Source organism: Xyrauchen texanus, chromosome 4 (genome assembly GCF_025860055.1).
Source record: "Xyrauchen texanus isolate HMW12.3.18 chromosome 4, RBS_HiC_50CHRs, whole genome shotgun sequence".
Taxonomy (NCBI): domain Eukaryota; kingdom Metazoa; phylum Chordata; class Actinopteri; order Cypriniformes; family Catostomidae; genus Xyrauchen; species Xyrauchen texanus.
In genome coordinates, this window is record NC_068279.1 from 21,084,019 (window position 1) to 21,103,080 (window position 19,062).

General features: G+C 43.6%; 1 protein-coding gene across 1 annotated transcript in view; it reads right to left on the reverse strand.

Moving 5' to 3' along the window:
• The window catches only part of LOC127642430 (sphingosine-1-phosphate transporter SPNS2), a 99,702-nt gene that overhangs the window by 23,244 nt on the left and 57,396 nt on the right, over positions 1-19,062 (reverse strand). The window contains exons 4-7 of the mRNA XM_052125048.1: positions 8,421-8,572; positions 5,009-5,075; positions 717-859; positions 26-178 (exon numbers count right to left, since the gene is read on the reverse strand). Coding sequence (XP_051981008.1) covers positions 26-178; positions 717-859; positions 5,009-5,075; positions 8,421-8,572 — 515 coding nt within the window. The remainder of the gene's footprint in view (positions 1-25; positions 179-716; positions 860-5,008; positions 5,076-8,420; positions 8,573-19,062) is intronic.

Below are 19,062 nucleotides of genomic sequence, written 5' to 3' on the forward strand. Positions count from 1 at the left end.
TACATGTAAATGTTTTTGTTCTCACCTGTCTTTGCTGCTACAGGGCTGATTGGTGCAGCTCACTGCAGTCTGCTGCACCACTTGAGCTCTAAACAGGTACTGCGGAATCCAGATCCCAAATGCCCCCGTAGCAAATGACACAGCAGCCGACGCCAGAGAGGAGAACACATAACTACGGCTGGGGAGCACAAAGAAGTGTAAATTGTCTGAAAATGTATGAAGTTGTCTCTTTTAAACCTGAGGTGTGTATTTTTGGTGCCACTAGCATCACAAAATGCCAGAAATGATTCCACAAAATGCCTCCTGTCTACCATTGGTTGTACAAACAGATAGTCCTGCCCCAAACTCTCACAATTGGTTGGGTCGCTCAAACAGAGGAATTTTTTGACAGAGCCACAGTGTTACACTCTTAGGCAAAAATCACAACACACCCCATAAATTACTTACTTATAGTGGACTCTGCATATTAAGCTGGAATGCGAGAAGGAATTTTCAAATCAGTTACATGCATCAGATTTTAGTTCCCCTCTGTCCTTCTTTCAAACAAATAATGTCCCCAATTTTGTCTGCATTAACGGTTTTGTGTAATTCTTCACCTTCCTTATGTCATACATGCATACACTGTTACTTTCATACATGCATACACTTTGTCGGAAATCCACACACATTTAGCCTCAAGTAAAAGATCAGAGAGCAAGAATAAAAAAGAGGCATACTTTTTGGCAAGAGCTTTCATGTCACAGAGCCAAGAAGTGCGTGTCTTTAGACGTCCAGCGAGTTGGTCAGCGCTCCCTCTCTTTGGCTCAGGGACAAAGATGAGGATGAGGGCACCAGCAGTCAACCCCAACAATGGAGAAACCTTTTAGATAGAAGAGTAGAAAACCATGTCTTTATGTACACACAGCAAAGAAATAGCATTTGCACAATCATTATTTTTGTTATGTTTTCCAGTAAAACATCTAAACATCCTTAAGATACATTTACTTCAGAAGCAAAATGCATAAGACATTAAGACTTGTTTTCAGTTAATATATCTTAAATTACATTTGTTATCCTTATGCCATTGGCAAATTCTTTTAAGTGTAAATCTAACATAATTAGATAATTGGGGGGTCTTATGCACAAAGTATGAGTTACGTTACTTTATACTCTAACTATGCTTGTTGGTATTACCTTGCCATTTTTCAAACTAAATATTGTTTGTTGAACAATGATAAGAGTTAGAACAAGCTGGCTTCCTGTTAGGTCAAGCAATTTATTAATTTGGTCAATAATGCAGTGTTATTTTTATGTGATTGCTTATAATTTTATATCTTTCAGCTGAGAATTTTTTTGTAAATAAGTCTGTGTGTATTGCCGACTATGTAGTGGACTGCTGTGTGGAGTAGTGGACTCCAATACATGATGTGTCTTTTCTTTATTTTCTCTCTTTCTTTTTCAGTTCTCACTTGTGTGGGAGCAGCTGCCATCGACCACGCCATGAGCTATTATCTCTTTTATATCTTTCTGATGGCTACAGTAAAGCAATTTTTTTATGTGAGCGTATATAAGTGTGGGTGTGCTACTTGTTTCGCTCGCCTACATTGAAACAGTGTAAAAGCCTCTGTAGCTTGTGAGGACCAAAGCAATTGTGCCTGTCAGGTGCAATCCTCCTGGAGAACATTTAAGGTACATTAATGCAAAGCTCTGCTCAAAATGTAAATGTCCATGTATGGATCTAGTGATCCAGTTACTGCATTATAAATCTATCTAGTGAACAGTGTGAGAGTGAAATAGATCACTATATTGCACTCTGAATGTGTCTATGTGCACTGCAGTGGTTTGACATTGCTGTGTCTCTCTAAAACCTGGATTTGGTCTCATTATCACACCATAACAAGAAAACCCAACAGCCGTTAAAGAGGTCTTAGCAGTGAACACGTTTCCTGACAGTCACACTGTGGGAATCCCTCCCCTTCTCCTATGGTCTAGTTATATATCAAAGCCTGCGCTGATAAGTCTTCCTGAACTCTGACTCTGACTGACACTCAGCTTTGGTATTGTTAGACAGTGGCTTTCCTGTTAATCTGAAGCTGGGGCTTCTTTTGTGCTTGCTAAGGTTAGACTTAGACGCTGGTCTTAGAGCAGCACCAAAGGGCAATTGTAATCAAAGGAAGAGAGTTCAAGGTGCTATTTCTGATGGTATTTACCATCTCTATTCACCAGAAGATTGGAATGGGTCTCAATAATTAGGTTATAATCCCCCACATGAAAAACTAGGACATATACACACTTCAGCTATATACAATTTCAGTCATATTCTGAGTGCTTATTCCTGTTCAGTATCTACGGGAGTGACAACCACATTCTATGACCAAAGTCACTCTTGAAAAATTCAGGTAGTGACAGAAGTATATACAATAAATCGCTGTTAAGTGTACAGAACCAAACTGCATAAATAGTTGTCGGAATTAGAAGTTAACTTAATAAGTTAATTTGTGACTTTTTTCATCAAATGCAGTGCATGCAAACAACAGGCAAATAGGTATGTGTCCAGACTTATTTGCAAATTTTGATACAAGTTTGTTTTTCTCCACCTTAAGCTGGTGTCACACTAGCCGACACCAAACAACTTGATTTTGGCCGAGTGTACCACACTTACTGACTGTTTTGCGGAGATCTCGCTACCTTGGAGGGTGACAAACATACCGACTCCCTTTCTGATTCCCTGTCACATGGAGCTCACCGAAATAACAACAGGAGTACCGTGTGAACATAAACAATATTAACAGAGTGATTAAGGATGTGATTCATGGAGTAACTTGAGAATGTGTGAGATTGAGTATTTATCCCCTCAAAGCTTGCCATGGTACGTTCATGTCTGTATCCAGATTTCAGTGATTAAACGATTTATGTTCAACAAAAACAAACAGTTCTGCCTCCACTTTCTGATTTTATTAGTCATTTTAGTGCAGGAGAACCCCAGAAAAAACTTTTGGTAACAAAATCCCTATGGATTACAAACGTTTGTGAAGATTTGCGGCTGTGTGTGCGATCACTGACAAAAACTTTCAGAGCTGAGCATGATGTCTTGTCAGTTCTTCAGTGAAAGAAGCTCATTGGTCATTTGACGACCACAAGAGTCCACCCTGGTGACAAAATGATTTTTTTCTGTTATGTTTGATGTGCTTTTCCAGTTCTCAGAGCCATTTATTCAGTCGGGAGTGATGGTCAAGGCATAAACGACCTAACGCTGGCAGACACTAATGCGTGCTCTGTCTCTGACCAACTGGTCGTTGACTATGTAAATAAAGGTTCACTGGAAATAAATGGCTGGAAAAATCTGCTAGTGTGATGCCAGCTTTAGTTGCTCTCACTAGCCTTGCGGTCTTGGGGTAACTTGGACAAAATTATGGTCCTTTTTAAATGCATCACCTTAATGAGCAGTAACAAAGACAAGGCAGCTCAGTCAACAGTATTTTAATAAAAATTCCAGAAATGAACACATCTCCATTCACTACTTATTCAGATACTTCTGGATTACTTTGGTCAAAAGTAAAGAACACAAAACAGCATAAACTTTTGGCATTCATTTTTCTTGTTTGCCGTGATACCAAACTGATGCAATAGTTATCATTGTGTCAATCATCACAATGCCACTCACACAGACACTCCGCAAACAGAACAATAATTCAGGGTATTCACTCTCACATTTAAAGGCAATTGTCACTCCCAAAACCTTGCAGTGTGTACGTAGCTTATAACATCCACTCCACTTTCAATCTCTCTCCCTCTTTTTCATGTCACCAAGACAAATTCCTTGTATGTGTAAGCATACTTGGCAATAAAGCTGATTCTGATTCTGATTTCTCCAAGAAAGGAAGGCCATTGAGTTCTTTAGGAGCCTTCAAAACAAGCGGAAAGTGGCACAGACTGTTTTTTCCAGGATATGGCTGATATGGTCCCTTTTCATCTCTCTTCTGTTTTCATACTCGTTTAAAGTGCTAGTGATGATTAATTGCCCCTAACCCTGAGCTTTGTCTTCTCAAGGAATGTTTTTCTCAAGGAAGTTAGTGCTCGAACAATAGTGCTCTGCTCTGCTGTTTGCAAAAGCGTTAAGAAAAAGTAGCTCCAAATAAAGCGATTCTTGTTCCTGAGGGCCATATAACTGTCATGTGGAGAGGTGTTTTTGTTAGCTCAAGAGAGTTAAACACTCCTCTAAAAGTCTTCTTTTAGTTCTAAGAGCTTGACATGAGTTTAAAGAGGTGCGTACTTCACGATAAGACCCTCTGTGGATTCTTTAAGACACCACAAAAGGAATGACTAATGGAGTCCACCTGTTAACTTCAGCATTCACCTGTTAAATTTTCAACAGAAAGAGTGAAAGGCCTGCATGGTTTTAAAACAGCACTGAGCTAATGAAGGGGGAAAAGACTGGAATTTAAAGTACTTCTAGAGGCCTCTTACTTTCTCTGACAAGTTTTGTTTTGGCTCTCTTTTTTTCTGCACTCCCTCCTTGATTAAAAAGTTATTAAAAAAAAAGATTGCAGACCACATCATTTCCCTTCATTCAATAATTTCATAAATTATCTATTACTGTTTTAGTTTCATTAAAAGGTTTGCCTCTTTTGGATACTGTGGTGATACATCAAGCCAACAGAGGGATATCCTACAACAAACGGGTCTTTGTAAGCAAGCCCCTTCTTCTCGGTTTTTGCTGCACAAAGACTACTGTGAGAACTGTGAAGACCTTGTTATTTCATTAGAGGAAAGACTTAAGTATAGCGTGTATGAGTGGACCCAAGGGAGCTGGAGGCTGGTTGTCAATGCTCACCACACAGGTTTCAAAGGGATAGCAATGTTATGTTTCTTTTCCAAGAGATGGGCAAAGGTATTTTGGGATTCACCTGTCTGCTGTGGGTTTTAGGGATATTTTTGAACAGCACGGGAGGAAATAGTGTGTATTTGTGGAAGCTATTCATGCTTCCTTTAAAATATTGATACACACACGACATTTCACATCTCTTACCCTCAGAGCCCAGTTCCAGTCCCCTCCAGCATCTTTAGCAATGGATCCCAGGATGTAGCCCAGACCACTGTGGAGGAGAAAGCAAAACATGTCAACATATACAAGCCAACATCATATTTTAGTCATAACTGGCTCACTCACTCAATCCATCTGTCTTGCCTGCTGAAATTTAAAAACAAAAATTAAACCAGCCTGAAAAAAACAGCTTGACCAGCTGAAGAACAGCTTGTTTAGACTGGAACCAGCTAGACCAGGTGAAGACCAGCTTGTTCAGGTTGGGAGACCAGCTGGCCAACCAACTAAACCAGCTAAAGACCAGTTTGTTCAGGCTGGAAACCAGCTATACCAGCTGAAGAACAGATTGTTTAGGCCGGAAACTAGCTAGACCAGCCGAAGATCAGCTTGGTCAGGCTGGGAGACCAACTGACCAACAAAATAAACTTGCTGAGACCAGCCTGGTCAAATCAAAAACCAGCTAGATCAGCTAATGATCTGCTTGGTTAGGCTGGGAGACCATCTTAAATCAGCTAAGACCAGCAAACCTTCTCAGGCTGTTTTTTTTTTTTCCAGCTGGCTTTTTTCTCTTTTCTGTCTGTCCAAAGATGTGTTATGCACCCTAAAATGTTCATGTGCTGGATAGGCTGGCTAAATGCTGCTGATAATGGCTTTACACTGAACATCACCTCTGGCTATATAAGAGAGTCAACCACTTAGCATTACTCAGGGGCTTAGAGTGACAGATCAGCTTTGAGAGCGACGGAGAGAGAAAGAGTGAGGATGACTGGGGAAATCTTCCTACAGTGCAAGCTTATGACACAGTATTTCTCTAGGTTTGGATGGATTTGGAAACTGTGGTGAGATCCTAACTTAAAACATTCAGATGACCTAATTCTCATATATTCTGCACCCACAAACCTTGCAAGCAGTTGGAAATTGGGGCTGCAGAGTGCATGTTTCTCACACCAATTTTCCTGTATGTACTTATAGGACAAGTCTGGCTGAGAAAGAGTGAAATAAGCAATTGAGAACCACTGGCACTCAAGGTAGGATAATTTCTTCCCTTCTCGTATCTGAGGAATCTGAGTCACGTCTTCAGACACAGACCAAACTCTCTCAGCTCTACATCCTGTTTACAGTCTGATTAAGTTCATAATTCAATTTTATGACCTCTGGGATAAAACACACAAGAAGTATTCCCTCAGTTTATCTATATGTATGCTGATTGTCTGGTCTTAGACAGTCACTGAATGTTATTGGACTAAGCTGTCTGTCTGTCATCTGGATTTGTATGTATTGTTCTTTTTCTGTCATCACCTGTTCACAAAAAAAGTTGAATTGGGTTTCTTGCTGTTTTTCTTTCTACCCCATTTAAGTTCTGAAGTATTCCTCCAAATTCCCTGCATTTGATTCATTATTATTCTCATTCTTACTCAAGGGTAAAGACATTCATACTGTCTCACTGTGTGTTTGAAAGACTTCTTGAATGTTCTTGGACTTGAAACCCTCCCATGTTTGTACACCTGTTACCTTACCACACATGTTTGCAAAAGGTAAAAAGTAGTTCAAAAATAAGTATATTTGCTACAAAAAGGTGCTACATTCACCTACAATGTTATTATGAGTAAAGGTGTGTGATATCTATTGAAAATAAAACATGAAATTACTCTCAGAAGATAATTGCAGAATGATTGCCCAACCAGTTTCATCACTAAGACGTTTAATATGAATAAACCCAGATTAGAAACTATTTCAGAACATTCCTCCACTTTGCTGATTAAATTAGATTATTAAAATTATTGCTTTGACAAAATAAGGAAGGTTTTGACAAAATTTTGGCCAAAAGCATGTGGACAGCCAAACACCACACCAAAATGTGCTTAAGTAAAGTGGTTGGTTCTCCTGCTTCTGACTGCTTCTTCTCTTATTATTTATTTACTGTTTGTAGTGTATAAATTTAAGGATTAGTATTTTACTAATGTGGTTTGGTATGGTAGTTGCCAGTATTTGGTATTTGTTCAGTTTTCCTATTTTATATCTTGGGCCCTGGCCTAACTGCAATGTTCTAATCATTACATTTAAATTCTGTGCATCCCTCCCAGCATTTAAACTCACACACACACACACACACACACTTCCTGTGTTCCCAGACATTCACGACAGGCTGTCCTCAGCAGGTAAACCACATTATTTACCTTTACCTGCCCTTGGCATATCCAACTGATGGATTTTTTTAGATCCCGTCCTTTCCTCTGACTGCACTCAATCTCTCATCGATACTATTATTAGCTGTAGAACAGGCCTGATAGCAACAGCTGCGGTGTTTAGATATGTGTGGGGACAGTGATCAGTTCAATGGGGGAGCCTAAGCTGGTTTACTGGTCTTAGCTAGTCTCCAAGCCTGGTCAAGCTGGTTTGTTAGGCTGGTTTAAGCTGTTTTATATATTTATTTATTTGAGGTTGTGTGACGAGGAGGAGGGCCCCCAATCCGGCTAATCAACCGAGGACAGGGATAAATGCAGCAGGATGCGGCAGTTCGGGGGAGAGAGAGCCACGCGCAGCTTTGTTTATGTTTGTGTCTTATTAATTTTCATTAAACATTATTTTGATGGTTTGTCTGGTTCACGCCTCCTCCTTGCCCATTTTAACCCCTGTTACAGGTTGCAAAAACCTTTAAAAGGAATTCAAGCAATTCTTATTTTGAAGATTGAATACGTTTTTGTGTGTTTGTTGTTGTCTTCTCCATTTACTAATTTATTAAATTGCAAGATGTTGTGAGCGTGAAGGTAATGCTGCTTAAAAATGCTACATATGTACATACATTATTGATCACATTTGCTCTGTTTATTTCACATCACTTTTCTCTTCCCCCTGTCTTTTTTCACCTCGGTGAACAAAATAAAATGCCACTGCTTGTGTTAAGTGATCAAAATAGGCAAGCTTTAAGTCTTCTTACAGCAACAGCAGTATTAGAATATCAGTCTCCATTTGGCCCAGGCCGATCTTTCAGTCTTGCTGTCTGAGGCAGCGACCACACAAAATGCACATTGTTGCTGGGCTTAATTCTTCAGAACTGACCTTTTCTGTGTTAAGATGGTTGCTGAGGTTATCTGGCTGTCAGAAGAGATTCCTATAAGCTTCACTTCACCTTTTCAAAAAACTCTTCTTAATATAGTTTTAATGCACGTTTAAAAATCTCATCATAGCTACAAGCCTGAAATTAGAACAAAAAGCTCAAGCATGGTAAATATAATCACTATGTAAAATAATCTCGAATTAATATAATTAAATCGCTTAATTTAATTGCCATCTTGCTAAGTCTATCTCTGCTTTATGATTTTATCTGACTATTGAAGCCAAACATAGAGACTTCGACTAATGTGGTGAATAAGGTTGTATGGCATTTGAAACTCACCTTCCCAGTGGGATGGCAAGATAGAAGACAGAAAGCATCATGGTTCTTTTGTTGTTGGTGAACAGGTCTCCAATGATGGTAGGGGAGATGGAGGAGTAGCTTGATTCTCCAATACCCACCAGACATCTGGACAGCACTAGCAACCAATAATACTGCAAAGAAGAGGTCATACGATCAGAAAAGACGAAACAGCTCTTTAAATAATGTTGATGTCTCAAGGAATTACTTTTTTATGTTCAATTGCCAATATACTTTTAAGGCAGACTAAACAATTCCAGCAGCTTTCTAATGGATTCAATCAATCATCCAAATATGGGTCTGATTCCCTCATTCCTTGACATTTAAACATTATAGATCAAGATCTTTGAATTCCATTGTGAAGCTTTTTCTCCATTGAGCTAATGATACTGCCGGCCTGAAAGATGTTTATTCTCTGAGAGAAATAGATTCTGTCTTCCACGACTGAGACAAGTCTGCTCATTTAGTTTAATGAGAATTAAACTTCCAAAGAAACAGACAAACCTTTAAGGGATTGTTAAAAATTAAAATGTTTGTCATCATTTACTAATTTTCATGTAGTTTTAAAAATATTTCTGGCATGGAACACAAAATGTTCAGTCTCACAGAGTCACAATTCATTTTCATTGAATGGAAAAAGATGCAATGAAAGTGAATGGTGACTGAGGCTACCAGTCCCTGACATTCCGAACAACATCCCTTTTTGTGTTCCACTTGTACGAAATACAGTCATATGGGTTTGGAACAAAATGAGGGTAAATTAAATGAGTATATGATGACTGAATTTAATTTTTTGGGTGAACTATACCGTCAATACAGTTTGTGTTTGTGACTAAGGAGCAAGTTTCCTATTTTCTGATACACTGCTAACATGTGTCTGTTGCACTCTGACCTTGATCTGGTTATTGGTGGGTGAGGAAGGAAGCCAGACTAAGAAACCACCCTTCCCTGAAATGGCCTAGACTCATTGTGTATATAGCTGTTTATGTGCAGATTTTTAAATGTGGGTGTGTGATGGACATCCATACTGCTGTGGAGAATCTGGGTCATCCTGGCAGTCTCCCAAGTGAGGAATCTAGTTATAGATTTCACTCTCACTCACTATTGTGCACATGGTCCATTTCTTTTTACTTCATGACCTCTTTCTCCATTTCATTTTCAAACCTCCTCCATAATATCACACTCACAATGCATTACTTTTCTGTTACTTTTCACACCCTCTCCTAAATGGCAACTCACTTTTATCCGTCTCTTTTTATGTCTCATTTATTTTGGCTGTGTTCACCATTTTCTCTCAATGAATGAACACACACACACACACACACACACACACACACACACACACACACACACACACACACACACGCACACACGCAACACACACACTCATGAGAGGCAGTTGGCAGTCTAGCCACACCCAGCATTGATGGAGTGATAGAAAATGTAAGCAGCAAACATGGACATCCTCTAGAAACACCAGGTCATCTCATTACTCATTGCAGACCTCCATGTTTGATATCTCTTGAAGAAGTTCGCAAAGCCACATGACCAGCCAGATGACTTTTGTAAACCCCTGTATATTTACAATATATACCGTATATGTTTATACCATGGTTCTGTTGAATGCTTGATTCTGATTGGTTGACAGATGTTCTAATGTGTGCAATTAATCTCAAATCTGTGCTCCATAAATTCCATCAACATGTGGACTTTGCAACGAGGGGGGCGAGTGCACTGGATCTTGATTACACAAACATCCCCAGCTCGTACAGGGCAGATCCCCACCCCCAACACATCTCTGTTATGCGAATTCCAGCATACAGACCTCTTATCAGATACTCTAAACCGGTTCTGAAGCAGGTGACTGCAGGAGCAGGAGCCATCTCTGCTCTTCAGGTCTGTTTTGAGAAAACTGACTGGCACATGTTCAGGAAGGCTGCAACTGATGGCAATTCCATCAATTTGGAGGAGTACACAGCATCAGTGACCAGCTACATCACCAATTGTATTGATAATGTCACTGTCTTCACACATCAAGCACATCTGATGCACACGACCCTGCTGCCCCCTTTACTGGACCCCCTGCAGTTCTTGTATCATCCCAAGTGCTCAACAGATGACGCCATCACCGCCAACCTCCACCTGGCCCTCACCCATTTGGAAAGCTGAGGCCAGAACCACCCTCTGCAACTGGATCCTAGACTTCCTGACTGGGAGACCTCAGTCAGTCTGGATCAAAAGCAGCATCTCCAACACCAAAACCCTGAACCCTTAAGGCTGTTTGCTCCGTCCACTGCTGTTCAGTCTGCTAACTCACGACTGTACAGCAATGCACAGTTCGAATCACATCATCAACTTTGCCGATGACATGACCGTGGTGGGTCTCATCAGCAAGAATGACGAGTCAGCATACAGAGAGGAGGTGCAGCAGCTAACAGACTGGTGCAGAGCCAACAACCTGTCTCTGAACATGGATAAAACAAAAGAGATGGTTGTTGACTTCAGGAGAGCATGGAGCATCCATTCTCTGCTGAACATTGACGGCTCCTCCATGGAGATAGTCAAGACCATCAAATTCCTTGGTGATCACCTGGCAGAGAACCAAACCTGGTCCCTCAACACCAGCTCCATAGCCAAGAAAGCCCCGCAGTGTCTCTACTTTCTGCGAAGTCTGAAAAAAGCCCATCTTCCACCCCTTATCCTCACAACATCTACACTATCAAGAGAATCCTGAGCAGCTGCATCGTTGCCTGGTTTGGGAATTGCACCGTGTGGAGGTGAGGGTGTGGTTGAGCGTTAGTATGGTGATAGAAGAAGCGGCAAGGGTTTTCACCTGAGATTAATTGCTGGCAATTGTTGTTTCAATGTTTGCAGTGAGAGATGGGGGAAATAAAAAAAGGCCAAAACTCAGAGTGAGAGAGAGAGAGAACCCATCTGACAATGTGTGTGGGTGGTCCATCTTCTGCAGCTGCTGAACAGGGAAGCCCAGATCATGGCACAACAGCTACTGGTTGCCAACCTCCTGGCCTACTTGTGCTGAAGAAGTCTATATTGCAACGGGTCGGTTGCAATAGCCCAGAAGAATCCTGCTAGCGCTTCTGCTCTTTGATGCTGAGTGAGATTGTTCACCCGTTGTCCTTGGCCCAGCAGCTCCGTGATGCCTGCCAGTGGAGGGTGCTGGCCAAGAAGGACAGTGACGCTGAGGATGTCATCACTGTAGTGGTGCTGGAGCAGTTAATCTCCCAGTTGCCGAAGGGGACAGCCGAGTGGGTGCAGTGCTACTGACTGCTGTTGCCGGACGAAGCAGTCCAGCTGGCAGAATACCATATGCCAGCCTATCTGGGTGCCCCATGCCCTTTCTCCCTCTTCTACCACCCCGTCTTTGATCCTGTTTCCATGGAAATATGGGAACATTCCCCCAAGAATGGCTACCCAGTCATGGGGGTTCCCTGCTCCAACAAACACTGTCTCTCCCGTCTCTTCCTCTCAGGTAAAGGAGTCCTCTGCCACGAGTATTGCCAGGAGGCTTGGGCCGGTCTTCTGGAGTTGCAGAGAGCCATGTCCGAGAGCAGTGCCCGGAAATGGAGTTGGGGGCATTAATCCGGATCCCTGACACCCCACAGACCACCCGATCGAGCAGGGACGTACCGAATACCTGTGAGTATTAAGGGGGGTACATACCAAGTCTTGGTGGATTCAGGTTGTAATCAACCATCCATTCATCAATGCTTGGTTCAAAACAGGGCATTGGAGGCAAATAATCAGGTGAAGGTGAGGTGTGTGCACAGGGATATTCATGATTATTCTATAGTGACCATCACGGTAATATTCCGGGGGCAAAAGCATAATATTGAGGAGGTGGTTAGTCCTCGCCTCACCCATCTGCTAATTTTGGGAATTAATTGGTTGGCTTTTCGATCATTTTGATCCCCACCCTTAGGGAATTCTCGGTAGGGGATTTCCCGCTAAAGCAGTTGCGAGACGAAACTTTGAGACACGCATTTGACCAAGTGATAGTGATTGATGGTCAATGTTTTCCGCCGGGCGTTGCACTCACATATCCATATTGTTCAATTATAAAAGATTGGTTGGTATAGAATGACACAGGACACTCTTTTTTTTGTTATTCCAGGTGGCTCATCAAAATACGATGGCAAGTCACTTGGGACAGGGGGAGACACTAAGCCATCCCATGGCCCATTTCTATTGGACGGGCATTCACAATGATGTTCGCCGGTGGTGTACAGCATGCCGTAAATGTCAGCTGGTGAATCTGCCGGCCACTCCAAAAGCGCCATTGCACCCCCTCTCGTTGATTGAGGTCCCCTTCGAACGAATTGACATGGACCTCATCAGGCGATTAGAACGGACAGTAAGCGGGCATCGTTTTGCGCTACTCTTAGTGGAATACCCAATGCGATATCCAGAAGCAGTGCCTCTGAGCAACATCTCAGAACAAGCGGGGATTCCGAAAGAAATCCTAACTGATCAGGACACTGCTTTTATGTCACGTACACTATGCAAGCTGTACAACTTGACTTGACAGTAAAGCAGCACAAGCCTCACAATTCTCTGTTGCTAGTTCTAAAGTGACGTTTTCAATCTAGCAATGAAGGCTCGGACTGTATAAAGCAAGATGCTGAATCTGAGGAGGACGAAATTAGTTCCACTCACAAGAGTGTTTTAGGGACGGAAACCAGAAAATGTCTTGATAAAACTCTGAATGATGTTTTAGGGTGTGGTAACACAGTAATCTGCATTATCACTGATATGCAAGAAACACAGCGACAGAAAATAATCCCGTTATCACCAGGACAAATATGTAAGGAATAATAAATGATGGACTGTTGAATTATTGAAATATAATGCACACCCTAAACCTCAGGTGTGCATTATTTTCAATAATTCAATGGGCCGGACTCAATTATTCCTTACATATTTGTCCTGGTGGTAACGGGATTATTTTCTGTCGCTGTGTTTCTTGCATATCAATGATAATGAAGATTACTGTTATTCGTCGATCATATACAAGATTAATCAGTATCACCTCTTTGTAAAACTGCATCTGTCACAAAAACATATACATATTGTGATTTTGCTCTTCATAATTTCGTTTTGGTGTTTAATGTGAGGAATATTCCAAATATGTTTCACAACATGAGTTCTGGAAAAAAACTTGTTATTTGTTTTATTTAGTTATGTTTGACTTGAAAAAGCAAATTTTTACTAGCATAAGGCACATGATGAGTGATCATTGAGCTTTAAATCTACAGTATTTTGTGGGTGGAAAACAAGATAAGGTCCTTGACCAGCCAAACCCAACTGTAATCTTATACCCAATGATAATAATTTTGAGTGTGCTTCAATAGTTTCCTCCTTGCTATCAAAACCGCAAAACTCATGCCCTCCAGTTGTATGGTGGTCACTTTTAATTAGAGGGGATCCCTCACTCCCTTTCCTCTTTTTCATCCCTTATTCTATTCCACCTGACAGTCTTTGGTGTGACATCATTTCCTGAACATACAGCCAAAAGAAAAACAAGTTTACTTGTTGAGCATTACATAACTCAACAGCAGGGGAATTTCTTTAGTGTATGTGACGGGAATCAGCAATGATGGGGGACTGCAGCAAGCTGGGTTATCCTCTGCAACTGAGAGGATTTCTCCCTCCCTCTCTCTCTCTCTTTTCCTGTTTTTCGTGACTCTGCTCAAAATTATAAAAGCTATGTGCTAGTTGTGTATTGACAGAAGTGCTGTGAGAGAATAAAAGAATATCAGGAAGGCAGAGAAAGAGAGAGAGACTGGAAGAATGTTGTTTGTGTGTTATACAATCTCTCTCCCCTCTTCACCCTAACACATACACACACATGGACAATTAATGCTTGAGCTGACACTTACTGTACATACACACATTTGGAGGGTGGTTAGTTGGGGTGACTCACACACACACACACAGACACACACACACACACTTCATTGTCACCCGAAGTGAGGGGATTAATGGTGTGAGGGATGTCACACACACACACATAAACACTCACAAACGTATATCTTATATCACTTATATCATTGTGGGGACTCTCCATATGCGTCCATGCATTTTATAGGTTTTATTTCTATCCCCAACCTACCCCTAAATCTAACTCTCACAGAAAGATTTTTGCATTTTTACATTTTCAAAAAACATTGTTTAGTATGTTTACCAAGCCATTTCCCTCATGGGGACCACTGGCTAGGTAGGTGATCTCAGGTTTTACTATCATTGTCCCCACAATGTAGTATAAACATGTACACACACACACACAGTTTATGTAATATGTAACAACTAGATTATACAGTATATAATAACTAGATGTACAATTGATTGTACGTGATTAGGTGTTGATTTCTGAATATCTGATTAGTTTTACATGCACGGATTCTAACTGAGCTTGTGGCCGGGTGGTTTAAACCTTAAGGTTGAACAACAAAGTCAACACATTTTCTCCTTGTCTTTTTTTTCAGACCACATTCAATTCATGAGGCTGCAATATTGTAGGACTGACTGTACATGTTTGGCTTCACTCATCCCTATATACACGTCTATATACATGAACTTTCAAATACATTCTGCATAAATATGTGCATGTCAAACTAAAAAACACCACCCTATCAGCCCCTGATGTTTTGTTTTCTTGTCAAGAAACGTGATTATGTTAAATATGGCCAGGGAAATTTGCATGGGCACTAGACATCCTAAAATATCCCATTCAATTGCCACTTACAGTATATTTATTACTTGCATTCAACTATTCAAAGGATTTTTTTTTTAATCCACTCTTCCAATGCACCTTTTTTGACAGCCTATGATGATGTGTATCCATCTTATTTAGCAATGTAATTCTTGAGGGAAAAATTAAAAAAATAAATGTATTTATTTATTTATTTTGGAAAGCTGTGGAATGTAATAGAGGAATTGTTAATTTACTGTTGGAGGAAGTAGTAATGTAAAAATGACATTTGCTGGTCCCTCTTTCAAAGCTTTAGAAGTTGACCCCACAAGAGTTTACTTCTGCATTCCAAACCCAGAAATGTGGAAAGGCTCCATTACAGATGGGGGCAAGTATTGCAACATTAAACTTCAGAATACTGTGGCAATATTTTCAAAGCAAGAATCAATATTGTTTGTTACCTTTTTAACATTAATATTTTTGTGAAACAAGATATTTAACACCACTCAGAGCAAGTGTTTGAAAAGACCAAACATACTTCAGCATTAGGTCAACAAACACTAAATTATTCCATTTGGCAAATATGTAAACTCAGAACAAGTAATGAATTGAAGTCTTTAAATTGTTTAGTATGTAAGGATATCGTCACAAATCCTCACAAATAAGGATGCTATTCCCACGTTCTAGCCAGGTCCCTGCTGATTTCCACCCCCTACTTTCAATCATGCTCTAGCTATAAAGTGTAGTAAATTGGCTGTCTCTTCTCAATTCTCTAAGAGATCTTGTTAAAATAAGGTGAACATCGTGTTCTGAGGGAAATCTATATAAGGAGCAGATCAGAAAGAGGTTGAGAGGTCAGTTGAAGCAATACATGTAGTACATTATTCCTCCAAAAAGCAAAGAGTACCAGTATAGAACAGTGTTATTTTCATCAAACATAAGAAAGCACCCATTCGGTCATTTACTTTACCGATCCTATATTTCATGGTCTAATAGGGTTCCCCTTCTGTCGCTCTCTCCACGTTGTGTCGGAGAAGCGACACTAGGGGTCTCTCTTGAGCGCCGATAGTCACCTCTGACCTATTGAAAAGGGCCAATGAGAGTTGGCAGTCAGTATTTGCATACCCCGCCACCGCATACGGGTATTAAAGCGGGGCAAATACGGAAGTTTAGTCAGAAAATTTCTTCGGAGCTGATGGTCTGTTTGCAGTCTGCTGCGAGAATACACACCCTGAACGTTCCTGTATCTCTGACGATCTGCTTGCTGTTGGATTTGACGGCGCACAACAGCGGCTTTCTCTGTACTTTGCACGGCGTGCATTGTTGCCCCTGAGCGCTTCGACAGCGCAGACACACACACACACACACACTGTGTATTAAAAGAGTGAATTCCTTTAAAAGAGCAAATTTCTCTAAAAGAGCAAACACAGCAGCGTTGAACGTCCTTTTAAGGAAGTGTCTTTTTCAAGATGCCTTTCCGCCCCTGTGTCGTTCCTGGATGCGGTAGAAGTCTCTCCGCTTCAGACGGCCACAGGCGCTGTCTCGTGTTTTTGGGCCGCGATCACACCGAGGTGGCGTTTGTGGATGGTTCATGTTCTCACTGCGAGAACATGACCATGACCACGTTGCGGTCGCGGCTTGCTTTCAATAGAAAGCAAGCCACCCCAGCCGCACCCCGCATTGCTCCTTCTTCCCACGGGATTGAGGACGATGCGGTTGGCGCTGGGGGCGATTTGGGGGCGGCAGCGGGTGCGGTTTCGCCGGGTTGCCCCCCGCGAACCTCCCGTTCCCCGACACGCTCGCTGGTCCCCGTCCAAGCTCGCGGCGATAGCAGCTCGCCTCACGGCCTGGCCGTCTATCCTCCCGAGTCCGAAGCAGATGAGCTCGCCGCTGCATCGGAGAGTGCGGTGTCTGATGCCGAGGACTCCCCTGGACTGCCGCCTTTGGGCCAGCAGGCCCAGGCTGAGGCCGATGCTCAGATGTCCGACATGCTTTCCCAGGCCGCCGTGAGCGTGGGGTTGGATTGGAACCCTCCGTCCTCCCCACAGCCTTCACGGTTGGATGATTGGTTCCTGGGGGCAGCGCGTCGTTCGCGGCCTCGCATCCCCCAGGTCCCGTTTTTCCCGGAGGTGCATGATGAGCTGACGTCTACGTGGAGAGCCCCGCTCTCCACTCGTCTAGGTGCCACCCGCTCCACTCTCTCCACCCTCGACGGCGGAGAGCGCCATGGATATGAGAAGATTCCCCAGGTCGATAGGGCAGTTGCGCACCATCTATGCCCCGGTAGCCCTACCTCCTGGCGCGGTCGCCCCGTACTCCCATCCAAGCCCTGTAGGACAACATCCTCGCTCAACGCGAGAGCCTACAGTGCGGCTGGACATGCTGCCTCCGCCCTGCATGCGATGGCCCTCCTGCAAGTCCACCAGGCCAAAGCTCTCAGAAGCATGCACGGGGGTGGACCTGATCCTGATGTGCTGCAGGAACTGCGCTCAGAGACCGACCTCGCCCTGAGAGCGACGAAGGCCACAGCGCAGGCACTCGGACAGGCGATGGCCACCCTAGTGGTCTAGGAACGCCATCTTTGGCTCAATCTGGTCGAGATACATGAGGCCGACAAGAACCGCTTCCTGGACGCACCTGTCTCCCAGATTGGCCTTTTCGGCGACACCGTCGAGGACTTCGCCCAACAGTTCTCCGCGGTGAAGAAGCAGATGGAGGCCATCTCCCATATCATGCCCCGCCGCAGACCTGCCGCTACGGGCCCTGCCCCATCTGCCCGCTGAGGGCATCCCCCTGCGAAGAAACCAGTTCCTGCTCCGCCTCAACCTGGGCCCAGCTCTCAGCCCCAGCGTCGAGCACCCCGCAGGCGGTGCACGCCCCCTGTCTCACGAACCCCCTCTAGCACCCGGAAGGCTCCCAAGCGTTCCTGAGACAGCCGACCCAGAGCCCAAGACGTTAGCTCCGGAGGTGGTAAGACCCTGACGGGGGCTGTGGTACCCACATTCTCAATAATAGAGCTATTTCCTTTGCCTCTGGGTCACCTGGCCCGCAAATGCCATTCTCACGGCAATCTGCTTTCAGATTACGACAGTCCCGGTACACCGGACGCGGCGATCCCGCCTTCCGCCTGCCTACGACTGCCCCCCGGCCGGCCGGTTCACACGAGTCCAGAGGACACCAGCAGACCTCCTCCTCAGTCGTGAACCCGCCCCCTGCCGGGTGCGCGGAGCAAGGTAAGTGCTTTGAGTCTATTCTCAGCACCCCAGCCTCAGGCCGCAACGAAGCCGCCCGACGCTGCATTACCTGTTCCGCCCAGCTGCGAGGCCCCGCCGGGTATGTCCAAAATACTCGTCCCTTTGGTGCCCCTAGCGCAGAGCTGGGAAGCGTGGTTTTCGCTTCCCAACGCATCACGCTGGCTGCACCGGACCATTCGACTCGGTTACGCAATTCAGTTTGCCCGGCTCCCGCTCCCATTCAGGGGCGTCCGCTTTTCCGCAGTACACGGTGAGCATGCCAGTTCCCTGTGCACGGAAATCGCGACCCTCTTAGCCAAGGGCGCGGTAGAGCCCGTCCCTCCAACCGAAATGAGGAAGGGTTTCTACAGCCCTTACTTCATTGTACCCAAGAAAGGCGGCGGCTTACGACCAATCCTGGACCTGCGAGTTTTCAATCGGGCCTTGTTAAAACTCCCGTTCAAAATGCTCACACAGAGAAATATTCTGGCTGGCGTTCAGCATCTAGATTGGTTCGCAGCGGTAGACCTGAAAGACGCGTACTTCCACGTCTCAATTCTGCCACGACACCGACCCTTCTTACGGTTCGCGTTCGACGGCCAGGCGTTTCAGTACAAAGTCCTCCCCTTCGGCCTGTCTCTGTCCCCTCGCGTCTTCACGAAGGTCGCAGAGGCGGCTCTTG